Source organism: Echinops telfairi, unplaced genomic scaffold (assembly GCF_000313985.2).
Source record: "Echinops telfairi isolate 266 unplaced genomic scaffold, ASM31398v2 ScPeMD7_7458;HRSCAF=8496, whole genome shotgun sequence".
NCBI lineage: Eukaryota > Metazoa > Chordata > Mammalia > Afrosoricida > Tenrecidae > Echinops > Echinops telfairi.
In genome coordinates, this window is record NW_022111358.1 from 7,701,042 (window position 1) to 7,725,421 (window position 24,380).

The 24,380-nt window shown below is 42.3% G+C and overlaps 1 protein-coding gene and 1 non-coding gene across 3 annotated transcripts in view; both read left to right on the forward strand.

Moving 5' to 3' along the window:
• The window catches only part of PSMD11 (proteasome 26S subunit, non-ATPase 11), a 35,105-nt gene that overhangs the window by 7,207 nt on the left and 3,518 nt on the right, over positions 1–24,380 (forward strand). For both annotated transcript variants that reach the window (XM_004706955.4, XM_045299746.1), the window contains exons 3-9: positions 4,278–4,402; positions 14,583–14,654; positions 15,052–15,109; positions 17,598–17,792; positions 20,843–20,987; positions 21,709–21,769; positions 23,447–23,509. In XM_004706955.4, coding sequence (XP_004707012.1) covers positions 4,278–4,402; positions 14,583–14,654; positions 15,052–15,109; positions 17,598–17,792; positions 20,843–20,987; positions 21,709–21,769; positions 23,447–23,509 — 719 coding nt within the window. The remainder of the gene's footprint in view (positions 1–4,277; positions 4,403–14,582; positions 14,655–15,051; positions 15,110–17,597; positions 17,793–20,842; positions 20,988–21,708; positions 21,770–23,446; positions 23,510–24,380) is intronic.
• LOC115873013 lies at positions 16,361–16,467 on the forward strand. The gene has a single exon (XR_004048188.1). It is a non-coding gene; the product is annotated as a U6 spliceosomal RNA (small nuclear RNA).

Genomic DNA, 24,380 nt, shown 5'->3' on the forward strand with positions numbered 1-24,380 from the left:
GTGTTTTCCAGTCTAGCCTGTTGGGGCACCATGCCCTGTCTCCAATGTCCACCCTCATCATTCCCTGGGGATCTTGCTACTCCCCTCCCCTGCTGTTCCGCTGCACTCCCCCAGTGCTTTGCCTCAGTGTGGCGGGGTCAGATCAGGTGCAGTTCTCACACTGTGTCACTGGTGTTGTCCCCTGCAGGGCCATGGGTCAGTGAGGGGGAACTTGTATCTTATCTTACTTAAAACATTATTTGAAAATATCAGTGACAAGCAAAATCATACCTATGTTTGCACGCTTACTTTGAAGCAGTTACTATTTTAAGCACAACCATTGTTTAACTGAATCTTTAAGTTGATGATGTAGATATTAGGTTTTTAGACATGAGGAAACTGAGCACAGAAAAGTTAACTTACTCAAGGTCAGTTAGTAAATGGTAGACTCAGGATTGACCCTCACACAGTTCTGCTTCAGAGGCCATGGCCTCGTGGCATATTGGTAACTGCCCCCTTATAGTTAACCACTTTTCGATTGGGTTATCAGTGGTGCTTTTTTTTTTTTAATCAATTTATTGGGGCTCATACAATTCATCACAATACATAGATCAATTTTGTAAAGCACATCTATACATTTGTTGCCCTCATTATCCCCAAAATTCGCTTTCCTCTTGGGTTCCCGGAATCAGCTCATTTTCCTTTTTTCCCCTCCCCCTCCCTTCCTCCTCCCCTCTCCCCCATGCACCCTTGATAATTTATAAATTATTATTGCATCTTTAGTGGCGCTTTTTAGACTGTCTGCCTTCCTATATCACATGCTGTGGATTCCTGTCAGTATGAGCTTGGGGGTGGAGAGTGTTGCAGGACAGTTTTGACAATTCATTCAAAATAAAATTAATAAGGTACATTTTCTGAAAGAATTGTAAAACTATTTTAAGATTGATTTTTAATTTTTATTATTTAAGATGTTTTTCACTGTTGAAATTTCCAAGTCTCTGCTTTGCTTCAAATGTTAGTGTTGTGCATGAGATTTTGATTTCCTGCTTATTTTCTCTATTCCTTTCTACCCCCTTGTGACCAATACCAGAGAAGTTTAGCTGTGTACTATTAGAATTGTGAAGAGTGAGATGAGTTACAGGGTTTTCTAAAGTCTACTCCAGGTTGCATATCACTGTTTTCTAAGAGAGTTTGACGAAGGTAGATGGAATGTGCTACCTAAACTAGAAGTCTTAAGGGAATCTTGGGTTTAGGTTCATTCACTAACCTATCTTTGCTGTCAATAATTGATAGGTGTATGTTTGTTTCCTTTGACTTTTGAGCTCTTTTCATTGTACTTTAATATATGCTTGAGAGTCAGTTTCTATTCACAGTGATCCTGTAGGATTCTCAAGGCTGTGATCAATGGGAGCAGGGCCACATCTTTCTGCTGTGGAGCTTCCAGTGGGTTCCATCCACTGACCTTTTGGTCAGCAGCTGAGCACTTAATCACTGTGCTACCACTGGCCTAACTAGTTTGCTCCAGAAATTTAAGATAAAGGTCCCTGATTAAAAATATTCATCTGAATTAGGGAATAAGACAATAGCTGACGTGTTAACACTGATTGATTGGATGTAATTTGTAGGCTTAGGATCTGCAGATTTCATACCATCAGACTCTTTAGAACGGTGGTTCTCAACCTTCCTAATGCCACAACCCTTTAATACAGTTCCTCATGTTGTGGTGACCCCCCCCAACCATAAAATTATTTTCATTGGAACTTCATCACTCTGCTTTTGCTACTGTTATGAATCGGGCGACCCCTGTGAAAGGGTCGTTCAACCCACAAAGGGGTCATGACCTACAGGTTGAGAACCGCTGCTTTAGAGGAATATGTTGAGTTCAGGAAGGTTTGTGAAAGGAAACACGGCGTATTGCTGTGGAGAAGCTCAGTCAGAACAGGTGGAAGATGTCAGCATGATTTTAAGGGAATGAAGCACATATACACAAACTCCTTACATATGAAACTGAAAACAAACCAATTATAATAACCCAGAAAGAATATAAAGTAATAACAAACACAAAATCAAGTAAATTATTTAAAAAAAAAAAGGAAATTAAGAGGTTGAACTAAGAAGAATAAGACTCAGTGCTTGGAGAAAATAATTGTCATGCCGGTAGATGCTGGAGAGAAAGGCAGGACTGCTTTGCTCATGTTTCCCATATGCCTTTTCTGAGAAGGAAAATGGTTTTCAAACTGAAAAAGATAGAAATAATATCCAAAAGCAAATCAACACCAAGGTAGGTGAGAGAAGAGAGCAGAGAGTCTCTAAGTTCAAATCTCTAGGCTCTGACAACCGTCTTCGAATGTGAACAGCATGGATCTAGCAGATTATAAAGTCTTGGTGTTTTGTGAAAATTCATGGAGGGTTAAGCGGTATGAGGATACTGAGGATTGACAGTCTACTTTTCAAATGCTAGTGGAAAAAAAGATTCCAAACATTGCAAACTGGTGATCTACAGTAAAATTCTGGGACAGGTGATTTGATAAGGAGACTTTAATCAAGAAAGCAGTGGGGTCATTAAGGTCACATGTTTCCACATGTCTTAGTCCTCTCCTTGGGGACTCGTCTTGACATTAGTTTCTGCACAAAAATACTTAACAAAGAATGCTATTAGAAAAAACTAGATGTGCTGTCTGTGTTACATGTGGAGCCTCATACTCTGCTGGCCAGACCCTGCCCGGAGCATTGGTTTTCAGTTCTGAGTACCATGTTTAAGAGGTTCCTTTGGAAGCTAGAGTTTGTTCAGAAGAAGCAAGCTTGATTAGGAATCTATGAAACTCAGGATACTGGAGAACCATTGAATGGGTAAAGATGTTTAACTTGGAAAAAGGGAAAGTTAAGGAGATGTAAACGTTAGTTATCTTTTACTACTTGAAGCCATTTGAAAGGAGAGTATTGATTTGTATTTCAAAAAATAGCAATTTAGTTTGGCCAGAAAAGGAATAGGCAGTTTTCTGAACATTTCCCTCACTAGGAGTTGTCCCAGCATAGTGGGAAATATGGGAGGAAAAGGGGCATTGCACTGGACTTTTTGAAATCTATGATTATGTAATATAATTGAAATTTGCATAAATTTGGAAGGAATTTGAGGGGGAGAAATCACTGTAGACTGGTGTTAGCATGGCAGATTTAGCTGAACCTAAAATGTTACCCTGTGTTGTATATATAGACTGGAAGGTCTGATACGCCGTCTCTGTGAGTTTGCGTGTCTGTATAGAGGTGGATGCATGGCAGATGGGGAAAATCTTAGATGGTGGGAATCAGAGGTTCATACTAAGGAATAAAAGGAATGATGAACGTTTTCACTCTGTGTGAAGTTCTTCAGCATCTTTACAGCCCCATGTACCCTCTGACACTACTGAGGCAAAGGAGAGTTTTGCGACCCTGCATTAATGTCATCAGGAGGGTGAGGTTTGCCTGCCCTGAATTAGACTTATCAGAAGGGTGGAGAATATTAAACAGGCAGTGGCACCAAGGTAATTTTAACTAAGGTACGTGTGTAGTTATTTTTTCATTTTGAGAAAATACGTTTTCTCATTTTCACTCTTTGACAAGCTCTAGTTTAACTTTGTCCCTAAGATGCTCTTTGAGTTTCCGTGCACCCTTTTTTCTTCTTCAGGGGAAAAGCTGTCGTGGACATCTTTTGGTCACAGTTAAAGAGTTAGATTTTGTAGATCAGTGAGGGGTTTTAAAAGAGCATGTGAAACGTAGAGTTAGGAAAGTGCTGGCACTAACTGGTGAGTACTGCAGGAAAGAAGGAGCAAGCACTTGGGATTGGTCACCTCGCACTGTTGGACATGGGAAGGGAAGAACAAAAGACACCTCCCTAGCCTTATCGTATTTGTGGTGGGGTGGGGTGGGTGGGAGATGGGGCTGGGGGTGGGAATGATTTTGTCCGAGGTAGGCAGGGACAAAACACATTTCATGTTCTAGAAAATTGCTTTCTGAGAGCATGAGTACTTTGCTATTTGTCTTTCATTAAGATGGATACCTGAGCCAGAGTCTTGCATTTTTCCAAGAGTCTTGATCATAATTCATTAGCTGAGTGGAAAATAGGGTACAAATTTATTATGTAGTACTATGATTCTAAGCTTTACCTACTGAGAATGCTTTCGACTCCTTTTGATAGTTGCATTTAGACGGATTCCAGTGACAAGGACTGGCTTTAGTATCTTGGGTTGGTTTTTCTTAATGTGAGTTTTGGCCCTCCCAGTGATGTATATTTTTTCCTGTTTGAATTCTCGTCCGCACAGAACTTGGAGGACTCCTCAAATATGTACGACCCTTCTTGAATTCCATCAGCAAGGCTAAAGCAGCTCGTCTGGTCCGCTCTCTTCTTGACCTGTTTCTTGATATGGAAGCAGCTACAGGGCAAGAGGTGAGCCACTTTAATCACAGAGCTAGACAATCTGGGGAAAGGTTTGTTTCCGTGAAAGAAATGCCTGCCTGCGCTGTGGACCGAATGCAGAAGGGACGGCGGGGAAGACAGCTCAGCACTTAGCATGTCAGTTTCTCTTTGTTCCAGGGCACTTGATACTTTGGGTCTGTTCCATGCTTTGCTTTGTAAGTGGAGATTGTCAGTGGTCCCTGGAATCCTCATTACATCAGGGTCACAAACTGATTCTTGTCTTTGAGGTATTGTATTGCCATACCTTTGTTGTCCGTGTCTGTGGAACCTTTCATCCTGTGTCACAGAGCTCCTTGTGAGGACCAATTTAGTCTTGCGACATCCCTTCTTGCATGTTTTGTACTTCGTATATGCCGTTATTAGGGGTGAGCAGCTGTCTGTGTGTGTCTCGTGTGTGAAAGTGACTCTGGTGTTCCAGTCCCTGTCCTCCACAAGTTCACCCTAGACCTTGAACTTGTCTGGATTTACTGGCCTCATCCCACATTTTTAAAGACACACTGTTGTTTTGTAATTGTCAAGAAGGAGACACAGCAAAATTTCAGACATTCTGCTGAAAGTGACAGATTCAAGCAAAGGTATTTTGTTAATTGAAATCTGTTGTAGAAAGAATATAGTTGTCTTTTCTACAGGTATACTGGTCAACATTCATCGAATGCTTGCCATGTGTTAAGCATTTTTATAGGTAAGGGAGATACAGTAGAGTTAAAAACTACAGAGTCACTACTTGGGAGGATTTTATTTTAATAATAAGGCAGGCAATAAATGTCAGATAGTATTAAATGTATGAAATGTCAGATAGTATAAGGGTTGGATTTGGAGCTGCAGGTGGAGTTGCTAATTGTACTTTTTGTTTTGTTTTCCTTGTACTCAAAGTATGGTTATGAAAGGTCACAGTAGCCTTTTGGGTAAGTAGGCATTTCATGGTTCCCACTTTAAAATAATGTCTTTTTATAAAATGTAGTTTCCTGCCCTGTTTGTTTCTTTGAAGTCTGGTCTAACATCATAATGGAACTTAGAAAAGTCTAATAGAACTATACATTCATTTAGTATCTGACATCACCTCATATGTATGTGAGAATTGGAAGAGTAAGGAAGACTTGATGCGTTTGAAGTGTGGTGTTGGCAAGGCATGTTGAACATGCCTCGGACTTCCAGGAAAAAAACAAACAAAACCGAATTCTGCCTCAGCAGGAGGACAGCCAGCGAAGTTCTTAGGGGCAAGTGTGCGGAGACTTCAGCGCACATACTCTGAACATGTGATCTTGAGGTATTAGTCCCTGCAGAAGGGCATCCTGCTCAGCATCAAAGAGAAAGACTAGGGGATGGACGGACACAGTTGCTGGAACAGTGGGCTCCAACATTGCATTGACCGGGAAGATGGTGCAGGAGTGGACAGTGTTTCTGATCTGTTGTACATATGGCCACTGTAAGTCAGAGCCAACTGGATGACACCTAACAACATTTCAAGTAGAACTGTGCCCCAGGGAGAAGATAAACAATATTTAGGCTGAGCTCGCCCTGTGGTCCCGTGGATCTGTGTCTTGCTTCAACAGTGTGTGAACGGAACAGATCCGGGACTGCCTGCCTCCAACCTTCCGCCATGCTCCAGTTTCCTCTCCGGAAGTAACTTCGGGACCATCTTCTTGGGACCAGCGAACACTCTTATTTGGTGTGTGGCGACCTCCAAACCGACGCATCATGAGCTCTCAGATCCATCAGAATGATTCCGCCGACGCTGAGGCCGGCGTCCACCGTCTGGTCAACCTGCACCTGCGGGCCTCTGACACCTGCCTCTCTCTGGGCTCCTTTTTCGACCGCGATGATGTGGCCTTGGAAGACGTGGGTCACTTCTTCCACAAGCTGGCGAAGGAGAAGCGCAAGGCGCCGAGCATCTCTTGAAACTGCAGAACCAGTGCGGCGGCCAGCCGCGCCCTCTTCCAGGATGTGCAGGAGCCGTCCCAAGATGAGTGGGGTAGAACCCTGGATGCCATGGAAGCTGCCCTAGCCCTGGAGAAAACAGTCAACCAGGCCCTTCTGGACTTGCATGCCGTGGGGTCCACTCATGCTGACCCCCTTCTTTGTGACTTTCTGGAGAACCACTCCCTAGACCAGGAGGTGAAACTCCTCAAGAAGATGGGCGACCACCTGACCAACCTCCACAGGCTGGCCAGCCCCCAGGCCGGGCTGGGCGAGGATCTCTTTGAGAGGCTCACCCTCAAACACCACTAGGAACCTGCGATGCTGAGCCACCTGAGAGGGGCCCTCTGCCTCCCCTCTGCTGGCCTTATCCCCTCTGCTGAAACGCCCCCGTGCCAGCCACAGCGCCACCACCCTGGAGCCCATCCCCCAAGCCGGGGACCAAATGAAAACAATAAAGCTTCCTTTTGCAGCAAAAAACCCCACAGTATTTAGATGGCTGCCTTTGGAGTCGAAACAGTATTATGAGGAGGTCCTCGACAAAAACCCAGAAATTTTTTCCCCAAAACTATTTAAATTTTTTAATGAAACAAACATATCACCTTCAAAGTACTCTCTATTACATTTGTCGAATCTGCGATTCCATTCTTGGAAACATTTTTCACACTCATCTGTTTCGATGGCTGACGGCACCTCCCTCATATTTTTCTTCACCTCTTCTGTGTCATCAAATCGCTGCCCTTTCGTGTCCCTCTTCATTCACAGAAACAAAAAGAAAAGGAAGACATCGGAGCGAGGTCAGGTGAGTAAGGTGCGTGGGACAAGAGAGGCATGCTGTTTTTTGCCAAAAACTGGTGCACCGAGATGGCTGTGTGAGTAGGTGCATTGTCGTGGTGGCAAAACCTGTCCCGGTCTGCCACAAATCAGGCCTTTTTTGGTCACACACCCTTATGCTATCTTTTCAGAGCCTCTAAATAGAAAGCTTGATGAACAGTCTGACATGGTGGAAGGAACTGAACCATCCCCCTCGCATCAAAAAGCAATCGAGCATATTCTTCATCTTTGATTCCACTTGAGCTTTTTTTGGTCACAGTGGTGTCTTCTACTGGCTTGAAGGATGTTTGCTTTCTGGGTTGTAAGAATAGCACTAAGACTCATCACCACTAGTAATGACCTTGGGAAAAAAGTCTGGGTCACTTTGGAGCAGTTCTTTCAAAGCACGGCATGTTTCCACTTGAAGCTCTCTTTCCTGGTCAGTCAGAACATGAGGCACACATTTTGCAGCAACCCTTCTCGTTCCCAAATCTTCCATTAAAATTCACCGAACTGAGCTCCAAGATAGTCCAGGTAACTTCCCCATCTCTTCAATGGTCCATCGTTGGTCTTGGAGTCCAAGTGCACAAATTTTGTTGACTTTTGTGTGTGTTCAGGAAGTTGATGGACGTCCAGAATCGGAGGTTTGTCATTAATCGTCATTTCACCTCTTTCGAAACGAGAAAATCACTTGTACACTTGTGTTTTTCCCATAACGCTGTCCTTGTAAGCTGTGTTCAACACAATAGTTTTTGCGGTATTTTTCCCGAGCAGGAAACAAAATTTCACAGGCATGTGCTGTTCTCTTACATCGAGCGTCACAAAAAAAGAGGTTCAAACGAAACTGCTTTTATGATAAAAATTCAGTGACCAGAGAAAACCTTCCCAGGCGATGCCACTGGGCGCACAAACTGAGCGAGTTGCTCCATGCTCGTCTAGCAGGAATAGTGCGTATATGAAAGCTCTGCCTAGTGGAGCCTTTTATGTATATATGAACTAAAAGAAAACAGGGTTTTTGTTAGGAGTGTTGGTCTTATTTAAATCCAACTTTTATCCCTTATACTTTGTATTCATGAAGAGATGACCGATAGTGTTCGTTTGAAACTAATCAATTTAGTTGGAACTCTTTGGGCAGAAAAATTTGCCCCTCCCCATAGCATAGAGCTGACTCAGTGGCTAGAACTGTGTTTGTTTAATGATCAGTTCTCCTCCTGCTCCTCTTGTGGAAGTCTACCCAGTCACAGTTTAGTGTTCTCCTTTAAGTGACAAGAGGGGTCTCCTGGCCTTTGTCATGTAGCTCTGTGTCTCCTTAGCCCCTCCTGTTACTGCGTTTGCACATTACCATTGTTCATTGCTCATACATTTTTGTCAGCCAGAGAACTTTTCCTCCTTTCTCTTGGGTAAAAAGAAGTGGGAAGTGCACGTGCGCATTGTGTCATTTTAGTAAGTAAATTAAAAACAAAACCAAAAAAATTTAGCAATTGAATGTTTATCAAGAGCCAGTTTTCACCTGATTTAGTTGTTTGGTGGGAGTAAATTATAAACTATCCAGATAAGTAAATCTTCAACCAGTTCTAAATTCTGTTTGAATCATTCAACTTTCTTCATTGTCTACTTCTTTATCTTTTGTGTGTGTTTGTCTACTGCTGATACTCTGTGGGGGAAAGGGGTGAGGCGTTCTATTTCTGTAAAGATTGGTGGTCTTGGTAACCCACAGGGCAGTTCTACTCTGTTGTATAGGCCATAGTGATTCTAAATCAACTTGATGGCAGTGAGTGAGTGACCATCTTGCTTGGTTCCTAACTTCTTCTGTAGAAGGTTTGTTCTGCAATGTAGACCACCATTGTCACAACTGCTTACCAAGTAGATCTCTGAGCATTGTATTTCATCTTTCTTATCCAGCTTGAGCCCTCGGTGGCCCGCCATTGCCTGCCAAACCAAACCAAACTCACTGCCACTGATTGCATCCATTTCTGATTTATAGCAACTCTAGGACAGAGCAGTACTGCCCCGTGGGTTTCCAAGGCTATAATGCTTTAGCAGAAAGCATACTCTTTCTCCTGCAGAGTGGCTGTTGGGTTCTAACTGCTGACCCGTGGCTAGCAGCTCAACACATAAATTACTACACTGGGGCTCTTTTCCATCGTTTCCAGAGTTAAATAATCCATAGTGTGTTTTTTTTTTTTTTAATTTAAAATAATATAACCCATCCTAGCAACCTGACTTTTGGTACTCTTATTAGCATACCAAACCCGTCAGCCATGTTGGGTGCCTGGTTGTTAGCTGAATAATGGTGATGTTTCATCTCTGTTTACTTCTTCATGCTGTAACTTGCCCTTCTGTTGTTCCTTCTCAAGTTCTATTTCCTCTGCAATCTTCGCGTAACTACCAACAGCTCCCATTGAATCATGGACATTTATATTTCTGACTTTACTGCCTTGAACGAAAATTCGTGTACATTTGCGCTGTCCTGTAATGCAAACGCAGATGAAGCACTATGTACCCTGACAGTACCACAGTGCCGTCCTCATTTGTAGTACAATTACACGAGTACCTCGCTGACCTCATCCATCCACTGGACTCTTCTTCCTTTCATTAGCTTTCCTCCTGTTTTCATTTTGGACCTCTCTCACACCGGTTACTTCCTAGTCTTATTTGTCCTTTAATGTTTATGCAAATTTCTCCCTATTTTGGAAAGATTGAACCCACCCCTACATGCAGCAAATTCTTCATTGCAATCACCTTTACTTTCTGCATTTTAAATCATTCAATTGTAGCTTCCAGCCTTTTCTTGCACCCACACCAAACCAAACCAAACCAAACCATTCCTTTGTTGAAGCTGAGCTGTCCGTAGCTCAGTGGATTGCATTCTGGGTTCTCAAGCCTGTTCCATTGGTCTGTGTGTGTCATACCAATACCAGGCTGTCTGGACAATGAAAAGGTACGTTACAGCATGAGGAAATGGGCAGATGGAGCATGCAGATTTATTTATTTAACAGCCAGAACAGCCAGCTACTCAAAATGATTGACAGGTTTGGCATATGCTTAGTAGAGTACCGGAAGTCAGGTTGCTAAGGTGGGTTGTATTATAAAAACTATGAATTATTTAGCTCTGGAGGTGTGATGGATAAGAACCCCGGTGGAGTAGAAGGTTAGGTGTTGGGCTGCCCACCACAAGGTCAGCAGTTTGAACCCACCAGCCCCTCTGCAGGAGACAGACAAGGCTTTCTGCACCTGTAAAGACTTAACAGCCTCAGAAAGTAAAATGTCCATGGCTGCCTAGGAATTTCTGAGATTGGGAAGTGTCAGACCTCATATTTTGTTCTTCATTGATACTTCAGCTGTTTGAAGCCTCTTTGCATATGAAATTAGAGACTAATTTTTCCATTTTGTTAAAGAATGTTGGGATTTAGATTATAGCTATAGGTTGCTCTGGGTGGTAATGACATTTTTCTACCCAATGACTTTTTTCTCCACATTGTTTCAGCTCTTTGTTTACATCTCACTGTCTCAGAGATCATTCTTGTTCACCATATCTAAAGTACTGGATCTCTGCTTTATTTTTCTTCATTGATTTATGTACTTGTGGAACATCGTTCCTCCGTGAATGTTAGTTGTAGTAGCATAACTGTGTCCTTCCCTGCTGTACCCCAGCACTTCCCAGCATTTAGCATCGTCTAGCTTAAAGGTAAGCTACAGAATTAATAGTTGTTGAAGGAATGAATCGATTCACCTATTTATGGGTTATGCATTCCCCGTGGTAGATCCCAAGAAAATACTTTGTTGAGTTTAAGAGTTAAGTTTATTGAATAGGGATGTAATCATGGGGCTTTATTATGACCTTTGTCTAGATGACTTAAGATCTCTGACTTAGGGAAATTGAATATAGTCCTTATCTTGAAAAGATGTTGATTCTCTTAAATCCTTTGATTAAACGATGGGAAATGACTGAGGAGAGTCATGGTGGATCACTCACTGTCTTAGCAGTATTGAGGATGGAGGCGAACTATGAAGTTTAAGAATTTCTTTGAGAGAAGTTTTGTGTTTTGAGTTTGGCATTAGGAGTGTGAGGGAGTGCATTTCCTGGTCTTTTTCTAGTTGGGGACTTGTAGGTCATGGTTGTAGGACAGTCACATTCCCAACGTTGTTATGCTTTGAATTAAAGTAGGACTAGGTAAATCCCAGCTGTAAGCCGTGGCGCCTGGAAAGGGAGGACCTATGTGTGGCACAGTGTGAGTAGGGGGTTAGGAGAGGGTGCTTGCTAAGGGGCGGGGAAAGGTGAAGTAGAATGAGGATGAGAGAAAAGTTGAATAAGACCTTTGCCAATAGTGAATGTAGCTTCCAAAATTTATCTTAACCTCCAGAGACTTCTAGGGAAATATTTTCTCCCAGGGACTGCGAGGGAGGGGCATGTGGGAAGCCATTTCTTGGTATGGTCAGCCCCACATTTCTGAGAAAGCTCACACCAAAATCATGATGTTAGGATCGTTGTTTCAATGGATAAGGAAATTTGTGCTACAGAATGCCAGATTTGGAATAAGAATTATTTTTCCCGCAGGTACTTGCATCTATTATGAAAAAAAATGGTAAAGTGTCTTGACTTAAAATGTAAACATGTCGTTTTTATCACATTAAGCTTTTGAAGGTAGTAAAACCTTGTAGAAGCATGGGCTTTTTGTCTATTGTTAGTATTAGTAATACTAACAATAGTCATTGTTAGTATTAACAAAGCACTAAGCCACTCATACAAGATAGCTGTGCAGCAAGGGCCTTTCGAAATATTTCCTTAGAAATGAGGTGCTGGCTTCCCCAATTTAAAACTATATATAATAGAAATACTGTCCCCTGTAAATTGATCGAGGCAGCTCATACTATAGAATGTTTTGCTGTGATTGACTGGCTGGGTTGAGTTAGCAAGAAAAGATGGGGATGGGGTCCCAACAGATGCTGCTCTGTGACCTTGGGCAATAGTCAGTATTTTAACATCTGGACCATCAGGGACATGGAGGAAGCAGGAGTTCTCATGTTCACAGTTTTCATGCACTTTCCCAAAGTGGGCGGGAATTCCTTGCATGCTGGAATGATCCGAGGAGGCTGCAAAAGCAGATTCCTACACTTCATCTTGGATTATGGGCTCTAGTAGAAAAGTTTTTCATTTCTTTTCCTGAAGAGGGGTGGTAGGCCTGCTACATTTGGGACTATGTTCTAATCCAAGTTTCTGAATCAAGAGCGCAGACGTTCATTTTTGTACAGGTTGAAAAAGTTCCCTGGGTGACTTGTGAGGATGAACATTTCTTACCCAGCCAAGCAAGGCATGTGGGGCTTGTAGTCTATATTCTTTTTTCTTTTGCTGAAAACATTCATGAAAGCTTTTCAGTTACAGTCATCTCATGAATAGAGATTTCAGTTTGAGCTTGGCTTTTCAGAACAGAACTCAACTCTGAAATTGTGGTTGATTGCTTTTATTTTATTTTTTAGTTCTAAGAAATTCTGTCTTTTAGTAAAATTTGTATGCTGTCAGTTGAGTTTAAACTTGGAGGTGTAGCCACCAGGGGGCTCCAATGATAAGTTATAAAACTGCTTTAATCCCTTACTGACATCCTCTAAATACCAAAGACTGTCATAAATGCATATACTGAGCTTGGACTTAGGACCTAGGGACAGAAGGTCTTGCCAATTTTGAGTTGACGCTTCAATTTTCTTTCTTTATATCACTTAATGATTATTGAGTATATAAAAACCTGTTAAAAAAAAACAACCTGTTATATGAGGGTAAGTAAAAAGTATTCCTATGTGCATGGGTTTATTCCAGACATGGTATATTTAGCCGTGTCTCTGTGATCAGTAGATGAGTACAGAGCAGTTCTTTCATTAGGATGCCTTCCACAAAAACTTTTTTTGATCAAAATAGCCCTCCCAAGGGGATCTGCTGGACCAGTAAAATTCAAGACACTAGTCAACTCAAGCCGGTTCTGGTAGCTGTTTTTTGGGATCCTAAAGGAGTAATTTGATAGACTTTAAGGAAGAGCACAGAAAAATCACAGTGGCTTATAAAGGAGTTTTTAAGAAAATGGAAATCTGTATCAGTGAGAAAAAGATCAGAAAAGTTGCACCAACAAAAATTTCCCCATCCCGAGGGTGCACCTTACGGTGAGGGTAGCAAGGGCCATCCTACAAAAATTTCACTAGGAAACTTTACCTTTCCATCCCACAAACTTGATCTTGCCCCTTCAGACGGCTTTTTGTTCCCCAAACTCAAGGGATTTTGAAAAGGAACACGATTTGGTATCCTCAGGATGGAGAAAGTGCCCTTTAACGTGGTGTAAACTGAAGAGTGTAGAATCCCTGGGGAAAGGTTAAAGACATGGAAGCACCCCCTTTAGAATCTGAAAGAAATAGATGGAGGATATGTCATAGAACAGTAGCATCATGTTTTGATATTTTTGTCTAGGAAAGGTTTTTGTGATTTTGTAGCAATAAAGCTTTGTACTAGCAATTAGTTTTTTGAGAAATCTCACTTTCATTTCCTTTGTCTTATGCCCTGATTAGAAATCTTAATACAGACTTGCAATAACATAAATGATATAAGGTCTGTAGTACTTAGTTTGTTCCAGGGGCTTCAAGCAATTCAGAAATGGAATTACAAGAGGGTGGAATTTTTCCACTAACTTAGGCCCTCGTACTCTGTTAAGGGTGCCTGATAAAATGCTAAGCCACTTAGTAAAGGGCACTCCTTTAAAAAATTAAGTTCTTTGTACCTTAATCGTGGCTTGGGTGCCAGATATATTTGTAGGTTAAGGGTGCCTTTAAATAAAGTTGGGAAGCTCCTTATTTCACTTCACTCCCTTAATCAAAGCTAGGATTGCTGGATCTACAAGGGGATAATGAGTCGATCCACTGCACTTCTTAGAACCTGAAGGAGGAATCGGCAATTAGACCTTCTAGGCTTCTCACAACTTTAGAGACATGACTGTTTGCGCTTAGGCTGAGAATTTCTCCCCCTAGTTATCACCAGTGTGTTTATATTACTTTATCAAAATAACCAGGGACTCATTTCTGCTTTAAAAATTCATCAGCCAGCATAGAAATCTTTATTCCGGGGCAGTATAAAGGGAATTTCCAAAAGTTTGTGCAAAAATTATATGAACTTTTTGAAGCTTGTATATGTTCTTCAAAGTTCTGGGTCTCTCTTGGATGGTGGAAGAGAAGTCTCAAAGGTGAGTTTGTTTTTTAAAAGAATATAAGCACGTAGGAATTTTATATGTAAGAGGCCATATTGTTTCTCCATTAAGATAGAATTGTTACCCATTAAGATAGGTATATCTGCTAAGAGCTAAGTAGGTAGTATGTTTTCTATGGCAAGATTTGTAGAAAGAATTTGAGGACATAATGTTGTATGTACTGTCTTCCTTTGTTGCAGGTTGAATTGTGTTTAGAGTGCATCGAGTGGGCCAAATCAGAGAAAAGAACTTTCTTACGCCAGGCTTTGGAGGTATGCATGAACGCCTGAATTAATGCTGAGTTTAAGTCTGTAGGCACTAGGCAGACTCTGGGCGAGTGAAGTAATACCATCCATAACAAAAGTATTTTTAACAGCTTGGTATTGCCCAGGCACCCATAGATTATCGAGAGTAGTCCTCATCTTAAGAATTGCCTGTGTCGTAATTTTGAGATAGTCCTGCTGTTTTGTTTAGGGAAATAAGCAGTAAAATGGTAAAGCTAACATGTCAGTCACTGACCATAATAGAAGATAGTATTGTGGCCCAGATAATTTTTTATGCGATCTTCAGTTCAGCATGTTGTATATTCAACAGTAATAGTTCTATGACTGTCAATCTTTGATCCCCCCGCCCCCCTTCTCATCATTCAATGCTTATTCTCTTTCCCAGGCAAGACTGGTGTCTTTGTACTTTGATACCAAGAGGTACCAGGAAGCATTGCATTTGGGTAAGTAAACTGGTAGGAATTAAGAAATCCTAACGGGATAATTGAATACAATTTGAGTCTGGTTACTCTTATAAATCACAATAAATATTTGTATTTTTCCAACTTCTGTGACAATTTTAAAGTCTTTCCGCAAGCATATCAGGGGAAAATGCCACTTGGAAGTTTAGGAAATTGATTAGGGTTGATAAGTTCAGAGATCAAAAGGGGTCAGTTTTTAAATTCACTTGCAGTTTGAGCAGTAATATTTAGCTCCTTGTAATACTGATTTTTTGGTCAATGTTTATCTTCATTTTTCATATAATCTCAAATGTCAGAGCTAGTTTAAATTAGAAATGTTTCTCTGGTTATTACACTTAACTGTATTAATAATTATTATTTTAAAATTCAGAAATTGAGTACAAACATGTATGGAAGCTGCAGTGAGGGAATTGAAGAAGTGGGCCAACCTATGTGCCCTTTCCCACAGGGCTGAAAACTAATTTGAACTATTCATTGATGGCTGACGAAGCAAAACTGGAACAAACTAGAGTTTTTGAAATTTGGGCAACCTAGAACTGGAAAAATTATAGCTGGAGACCCTGAATGGGGAATTCGGAAGAGGTGTACTGAGCCGTTCAGGAGCCTGATGTGGGAGATCGAATTATTGGCAGCATGACAGAATGTGAAACACATTCAACATGGCTGGTCCCTTGCTTTATTTGGGCAGAGCACCACTATTTCTAACTGCTCAAAATCCAGTGGGCAAGGGATTTGGTTGTATGCAGTGTGTACACTGTGCTTGTTTCTAAGAGAGTGACTAAATTTCTAGCAGGACTTTGTTCCTGATATTTCCCATTCTGGTTATTGTTCCAGTTCACCCCCATTTTGAACATTTGGACCTATTCATCTTATGCATCCTTGGCCATGACTGAATTGGGAAGAATTGTTAGCAGCCCTTTTTTAAACACCCACAAATAGTACCCTGCTGCTTGTTTTTATTAATGAATAGATTTGGACTTTGCCCCTGTTGGAGAAAACATGGAGTTCATGATCTGTGAAGTTGGGGGAATTGCCAGTAGTTGATTTTTAAAAAAAATCTTGCTAAAATGGTATTTCCTATGGTTCAACCCGATAGTACATTAAATCAAGCATTGAGATAGAAGTCAAACCTTAAAGTTCAATGTTTAAAAGTATACAATTTAGTGGTCTTCAGTTTGTTCTCAGAGTTGTGTGACTACCATCACTATCTGTGATTTCAAAATATTTTCATCAGTGCTCGCTTTGGCAGCACATATACTAAAATTGGAACGATACAGAGAAGATTAGCATGGCCCCTGCACAAGGATGACATGCAAATTCGTGAAGCGTTCCATATTAAAAATATATATATAAATTTTCATCATTCCAACAACCCCATAACCACAGCTTTCCCCTCACTGTAGGCAGCCATGAATCTACCTATGTCTCTAGATGTGTCGATTTTAGGAATTTCACATAACAAACTTACACAGTGTGTTGGCTGTTGTGACCCACTTCTTGCACTTAGCACAGTGTTTTCCAGGTTCATTTATGTTGTACATTTGTTATTATTTCACTCCTTTATTCTGTTATATGGATGTGCCACATTTGGAGAATTATTCACATTCCTAATTATTGTTTTATGGTTTTTGTTGTTGTTCCAACATGCCAGAGTATTTTGTTTTTAAAACTTTTTAAAAATCATTTTATTGGGAGCTCTTACACAGATATCATAACATTCCATAGCCCAGTGACTTCAAATTTTAATTTCTTTAATTGGGTTGTCTTTTTATTGCTTATTCTGGATACATGTCCCTTATTAGATCTGTGATTTGCAAATACGTTTCCCACATTCTGAAGTTTTTCACTTTCCAGGTAGTATCTCTTGAAGCACATTCTGGTTTTGATGCACTCTCATTTATCGCCTCCCCCCTCCCCCCAATTTGTGTTGTTTATACTATTGGTTTCATACCTAAGAAACCATTTTGAACTTGGCTTCTATTCCAAAGTCACAAAGATTTACTCTTGTCTTTTTTTCTGAAAGCTTTATAGTTTTAACTCTTAACCTTTAGCCTTTAATTCACTTTGAATTTTTTTGTTATTATTAAATCATTTTATTGGGGGCTCATATGATTCACTTTGAATTTTTATAAATGTGAGTCTCTGGTTTGATACTCTTCTCAGTCTGCACTGGAGAACTAGTTCCACTGGAGAGTCACACTGCATGTAAACCATAGGATTGCATTTCTAAACCTCTTCATTTCAGTGTTGTCTGTAGACTATAGAAGCCTTTGAAGAGGCCTATATTTCTCTTTTTGAAGATGGACATATTAGTGAGAAATGTAATTTTATCATGAGACCTTATAGGTAACCTGTTTTTGAGTTAAACAGTTTCTTCATTTGAAGTGTTCTGAGGGTGAAAGCATGATGCTACAGGATTAAGGTACTAGGGATTGTGGCTAATATCGGGGTCTGTATCTTCCATCCCCAGGTTCTCAGTTGCTGCGGGAGTTGAAAAAGATGGACGACAAAGCCCTTTTGGTGGAAGTGCAACTTTTAGAAAGCAAAACATACCACGCTCTGAGCAACCTACCGAAAGCCCGAGCTGCCTTAACCTCTGCTCGAACCACGGCAAATGCCATCTACTGCCCTCCTAAATTGCAGGCCACCTTGGATATGCAGTCAGGTAACATTTGTAGCTGCTCGTGGGTTACCTTTGTGTAGCTCCCTTCTGAGAGAGAACGGGATCTTCAGTGTCGGTTTAGTTTTTCTTCTTTCTAGTTCTTCCTTGTTCCCTCTCTAATCACATTCCTTCCCACAACAGAACACCTCACAGAACCATAATAGTCTCCTCATCTAGATCTCCAGCAGCCTCTTCTAAAGTCCACATCCAGATTTCTGGCTGCTTAATGGACATCTGTACCTACATGTCCCATTCCACCCACTGCCACTGAGCCAGTGCCAACTCATGGAGATGCTACACAGGGTTTCTGAGGCTGTAAATCTTTGTGGGAGAACATAGCCTCACATTTCTTCAGAAGAACAGCTAGTGAGTTTGAACTGTCAACTTTGGGGTTAGCAGCCCAACACTTAACCTTTAGTGCCAAATGTTCCATAGGCACCTCAATCTCAACTTCTCCAAAGCCAGATTTGCATCCAAAACCTCCATTCCAACTGTTCTTTCTGCATTGTTTGTCTTAGTTAATAGTCTTATTATTGTTAATTGCTCAAACTATTGTCTTTGGAGAAATTAGGGCTCCTTATAGTTCATCTATAATATCCAGTCAGCAACCAAATCTGACCTCTTTTCCATCTCTGCAGCCACTGATAAAATTAAGGCCTACCCTCTCTAAGCTGTCTTTTACATCTGACCATCATCACTAATCAGGTTTTCTAAGTTCACCTTACTAAGTTCAAGGTCATTTTTCTCAACCACAAATATAATCATGCAATTCCCCATCACTCCCAGGATTAATTTTATTTTAGTGTGGCGTTCCAAAGGAGGCTGGCTTTTCCTTTGCATTCTCATCTCTGGTGTCCAAATGGGTTCAGATGACTTCCTGTGCTCTGAGTGCTCCTTGCTGTCTCCTGCTTGTCTGTGTCTTTGTGTAGTTTGTCTTCTCTGCTTGGAGTTCTCATTTTTACCTTGCCCCCTTGGCAAACACTGAGTCCTCAGGGCTAACTTAGCGGTCTCTTTTGTACCCTCCTTTGTGGACCTTCTTTGCCTTATAACTTCTGGAACAAAGGTATATGTTTTTATGCATACTATAGTCTTAATTACCTTGTGTCCAGTGTTGGTGACCATCTTTCCCGCCAGACTGAGCTCCTTGGGCTATTCATACACATATTCCCTTTAATAACAAACTGCTTCAGTGCATGGCACATAGTGGTTGATACGGTACACCATCAAGTCCTTTGAGGCTCATAGCCATCTTCTAAGACATTCTAAGGCTGCCCTGCAGGGTTTCCTAGGCTGTAGTCTATACAGGTGGCCAGATCGCTTCTCCCATGGAGAGGATGGTGGGTGTAAACTGCTGACCTTGCAGCTGCCAAGTACTGAACCATTTTGCAACCAGGGCTCCCATGGCACGTGATAGGATCCTGTGAATACTGGTGTTGAGGGCCCAGTTTTTGCTTTCATCTCCAACATGACCATTAATGTATTTGGGAAAACAGTATACCAGTTGTTGGGCCTTTCTTTATACATACACGGTATATTTTACCAGATTTACTTTGGGGTCTGGTTTGTTCTCCTAGGTGTGGATTTGGGGATCTAGAAACATGATTCGGTTTAGCAGAATTGACTGTTTTTGAGAGGGCTTTCCTTGACTACAGAGAAGGACAGGTTTAAGAACAGAAGTAGGACCTGATTTCTCTAGTCTCAAAATGAAAGCGTAAGTCAGAAGCTCCCCGCCGGTGTACTTGGCACCGAGATATGGTATCGGTGAGTTAAAAACCAAACTCACTGAAGTGCTTCTGACTCAGTGGCCCTAGAGGACAGGGTCTGCGCCAGTGGCATTCCAGACTGTAAATCTTTACAAGAATAGAAAGACGCATCTTTCTGCCTGGGATTAGCTGGGAGTTTTGAATGGCTGACATCGCAGTTAGCAGCCCACCTCATAACACACCATGTCACCAGCGTTCCAAGACGTGAGTTAAAGTTGTATAGAAATGTGGGTCCTCTGGGTGGTCACAGGGCAGCACCCTGGTACATTCACTCTCATGTGCTACATTGTGTCTGTGTGTGCCTAGGTGGGAAGCACTGTGGTAAACGGATGGACGAGGCTGAAGTCTGTGGCCTCACCTCCAGGGTCTGGGGCAGAGTTAAAGCTGATTACATGAGGGGGACTCAAACAGTACCTGGAAAAATTCCACTCTTTTAATTCTATGTTTTTAAGAATGTTTTGAAGCTCCCTCAGATAGAAGTACAGAATCTTAACATTTAGGTGGCTCCCAAGCTAAAATGAAGTTAATTTTTATGTTATCCCAAGTTATAGCATACATTAGAGGTAATAGGAGGTTCAGTCAAAGCTAAGCTCATTGGGAGTAGCCCATCGTATTACAGCAGAGAATCGGTTAGGTGAACTCCAGTGTTTCAGCCTAAAGAGAGTGTTCAACCATGGGCAATTAACTTCAAGGGTTTGGCATTCTATGAAATCTCACACTGATTGCATCTAGGCAAAAGCATATCTGAGACTGACAGATACCTGAAAATAAGGCTGTGAAAGGTTGAATTCTCCCCCAACCCCCATGAAAGATGCTTAAGTGTAAAAATAGCAAGCTTACCTGAGCTACCTTAAAATAATGCTTGGTCTTATTAACACTCATCTTTCAAACAGACTAGGTAGGGACACTTAGGTAAATTGCCTGAGCTGTGAAGGTGAGATGGGGTTAAACATGGCCTTTTCCTGTGTGTCTAGACGTTGGCAGGATGAGAGCAGTGTGTGAAGCATGAGAGAAAGATGTGGTCTTTCGGATCCTCCTGGATTCGGGTCTTGGGTGTCTTGGGAATTTATATTGGCAATTTGGCAATATGAAATTGAGCTGGGAAGGCTAAAGGTTTGGGCTCTGTCCCCAACTCTGCCACCTGCTGGCTGTGCCTTTGATCAGATCCTTTATCCTCTCTCGACCTCACCTGTAAAGTGGTGGATTGGACTGCTTGTCTGCGGTCCCTCCAGCTTGGGTCTTTAATGGGTTTATTCATAGGGTTCTCACTGCTTTCTTTTTAATGTGCAGGTATTATCCACGCAGCAGAGGAGAAGGACTGGAAAACAGCATACTCATATTTCTATGAGGCATTTGAGGGTTATGACTCAATCGATAGCCCAAAGGCCATCACGTCTCTGAAGTACATGTTACTGTGCAAAATCATGCTCAACACGTAGGTGCACATTACCTTTGGAGTCTCACATGGTCCAGGCTGTCAACTCTGCTGAGACAGAGAGGGCTTGGCCAGTTACTACAGCAGCAGCTTTGGGGCAGGTTTGGGTAGAGTTGGGGTATGTCCAAGTTAGTCTCCAGAGTGGGGGAGCGGTGGGGGCAGAGTTTAGAAATCCCCTTTCTGACCCTTCTTGGAGAGTCCTCTCATCCTGAAAATATTCTATATCACCTGCTGAGCACAGGGCAGGGGAGTCTCCCAGTGCTCGTCCACTGGGCCACCTAGTATGGAGGCGGTGGGGGAGCCTTAAGGAGTGATTTGAAAAGTAGACAAGAGAAAGGATATGAGTCTAATCCTTTTGTAAGGAGGCCTAGTAATTATTTACTTTCTTCTGGAATGAATGAGCTGTGTTTTGGGACTCTTGGGATGACAAGAGATTTTGTTTAATAAAAGCCATTGTGCTGGGATTTGATTTATACTTATTCAACTTGTAGGGGTCTGTTAGTCTTGCCTGGTTCAGTGTAGCTGTCTGCTGAAGGTTGGACCTGTCTACCGTCCAGTGATGAATGAAGAAACCATAGCTCTGTGTGAGGGGCGGGCGTGTGGGTCTGGGTGTTGGGACTAATGATCTCTGTGGGTATTTTGGTAAAAGGGAATTCGTTTCAGACCTATACTTGGAAGTCTCCTGGAGCCGTTGGCCAAGTGCATTTTTCTCTTTTCCCAGGCCAGAAGATGTCCAGGCCTTGGTGAGCGGGAAGCTTGCACTCCGATATGCTGGGAGGCAGGTAGGAGCCCCTCTAGCATGCTGTCAGAGTCCGTGTTCTGGGAGACCAGTGCCTGCCAGGTCACCACTCTGCTCTCTCTCCTTCTTTATCTTTGCGGAAGCACACAGCCACATCTTTCTCCCTCGGAGAGATTGGTGGGTTCAAACCGCCAGCCTAATGGTTAGTAGCGCCCAGGTTTAGCTCACTGTGTTACCAGGGGCCCTTCTTACTACAGAGGAGTTATTTTTTTCTTTTCAATGAGACTGATTGCAGGAGAACCAGATTAGGCATAAGAAACTGGCTCTGGGCTGGCGTGCTCTGTGCGGTCACGTTGGTGTCAGGACCTGGAGGCTGTGAGAGAACTGCTGTAATGCTTTCCTTCCAGTCCTCTCTTTCGGAAGCAGATTTCCAGGTCTGTTTTCCTGTGGATCCTCTGGTGGGTTTGAACACCAAACCTTTCGATTAGCAGCCGAATGCTTAACCATTGCACTACCAGGGTCCCTTCTCCTTTGTTTGAGCCTCTTCTTCCCCTTAGTCCTAGGCAGTATGTTCTCCACGGTATTAAATGATTGGCCTGGAAAACCAGTGTTTGCTACTTGAAGGACTTAGCTAAAATCTTTCAGGCGGTTTGAGGATGTAAAGAACTGAGCTACAGCATTTGCAGTGCGTTAGATGTTAAAGAACCTTGGTAGTGTTGTGGGTTATTCATCGGGCTGCTCATCACAAGGTCAGTAGTTTAAACCCACCAGCAGTTCCACAGTAGAAAGATTTACAGCCTCCAGAAGTCACTTGTCTACGTGTATGTAGGACAATGGCAAGTGACTAGTCAATGATGGGCACAGACTTTGAACGTGGTTATCTGTAAGCTCCAGGTCTTTTTAATTACGGCATTTGTTCCGTGGATAGGACAAATCCAGGACACACAGAGTACACTAGTCTAATGTGCTGTACAAGGCACCCCAGCCCGATGTAAGTACAGCGGTTGATATATGAGTTACTCCTCTAGTCCTTTGTACCTTGATGGCAGTTTCCTAGTTGGAGTCAGCCTAAGAGCCTGGACAGATGAGTGGGGGAGAGTTCTTGCAGAGTGGAGACCTGGTAGTTTGGGCCGGTGCCTGTTAGTACCAGGTTAGAAGCTGCCATCAGCCACTGTTGGTACCTTCATTACTTTGTAGAAATTTGTAAAAAATCACTTTAGCAGTTTTTAACCCACAAGCTACCTAAGTCCACCAACTTGTCTTTTGGGTTTTAATGTTCGGTCCAATAATACAGACTGGAAGCCACAACCCCAGTAGGCAAACTTATCATACTGAATCGTGGTAAGAGTCTGAAAAGGACTTCAGAGTGCTAGTGGTGGGAGAGGAAAGAAATCACGTTGTTTGAACAGTTTCCCTTTCAGCTTGTGATTGCTGTGTCATGAGCTATATTTTGGGGTGGGGCTAGGGGAGAGAGAAGCCCTTGTCTTGTCTGTCATTGCTAACTCCAATTTCAAAGGGAAATGGTTTGGCACAAAGTGGTGATCTAGCTTTTCTTCCCAGGTCTCTGAAGAATAGCGATGGGGGTGGGGGTTAGGAGGGTAGGGGTAGGCAAGGCTCTTCCTTGCAGCCAGAAGTGTGGACATAGCTGACTGCTCGTGCTTATTCGGTAGAACGTGAATATGTGGACTAGATCACGTGTATGCTTTCTCTGTGCTTTCAGACAGAAGCATTAAAATGTGTGGCTCAGGCTAGCAAGAACCGATCACTGGCAGACTTTGAGAAGGTGAGCATGGTCGGGCTGCAGGGTGTGGGCAGGCATGGCATTGGAGCATTTCTGCCTTGGCTAGGTACCGAAGCACTTGGGGGGAAAACCCTGTTATCTGGAAATAATAATAGTTTTAATAGGAAGTGGCAAAGGTAGGACAGAGCGAGGCCTTCCATCTTTAACCTCCTCTCCTCCAGTGGTTACCTCCTACCTAAGTATAGATCAGAACCGGGAATTAGTTAAGCACGTACGGACAAGGATGCTTACATGTATTGTCACACTTGATTTTATATAGTACTTATCAGTTTTAAAAGTTACTTCTGTCAAACAAAAGTTACTTTTGTCATCCTTTTTATCTTAATTTTTCAAAACAAACTTATTAACTGCACTTCATGGTTGAGGGAGCTGGGACTGGGGATCCCCAAAGCCACATGGCTAATAAATAGCTGTCTTTGACTTTAGGCCACAGGGCACACCAGGCACGCCCTTTCAGGTGCAGGAATTCGGGGCTGCTGCTCCTGATTGGAGAGCAGAGGAGTCCGCCGGGTGGGGAGAAACGACTCCCTCGGGGATGTTGTAGGCTTCCTCTGGTGTTCCTCTTAGTATTTTCAGAGCTTTGAAAAGGGAGGCATTTTGTATAAGCAAAAAGTTGAGGCTTGTATATTTGTTTTTCCAACCTCTGATCTTACTGTCCAAGTATATAAAGACCAATTTTTAACACAAAACCTAGAGCCAGGAAGAACAAATTTAGTGTGGCTACACTGTCTCCAAGAGTCATCATCTCCATGAGGGTTTCTTGCTGACTGTCCCTTACTTGGCTTGATTTATGTGCTCCCCTTAACAAAGGCACAGCTGACATGAGGTTGGGATGTTGAGATCATTGACGAAG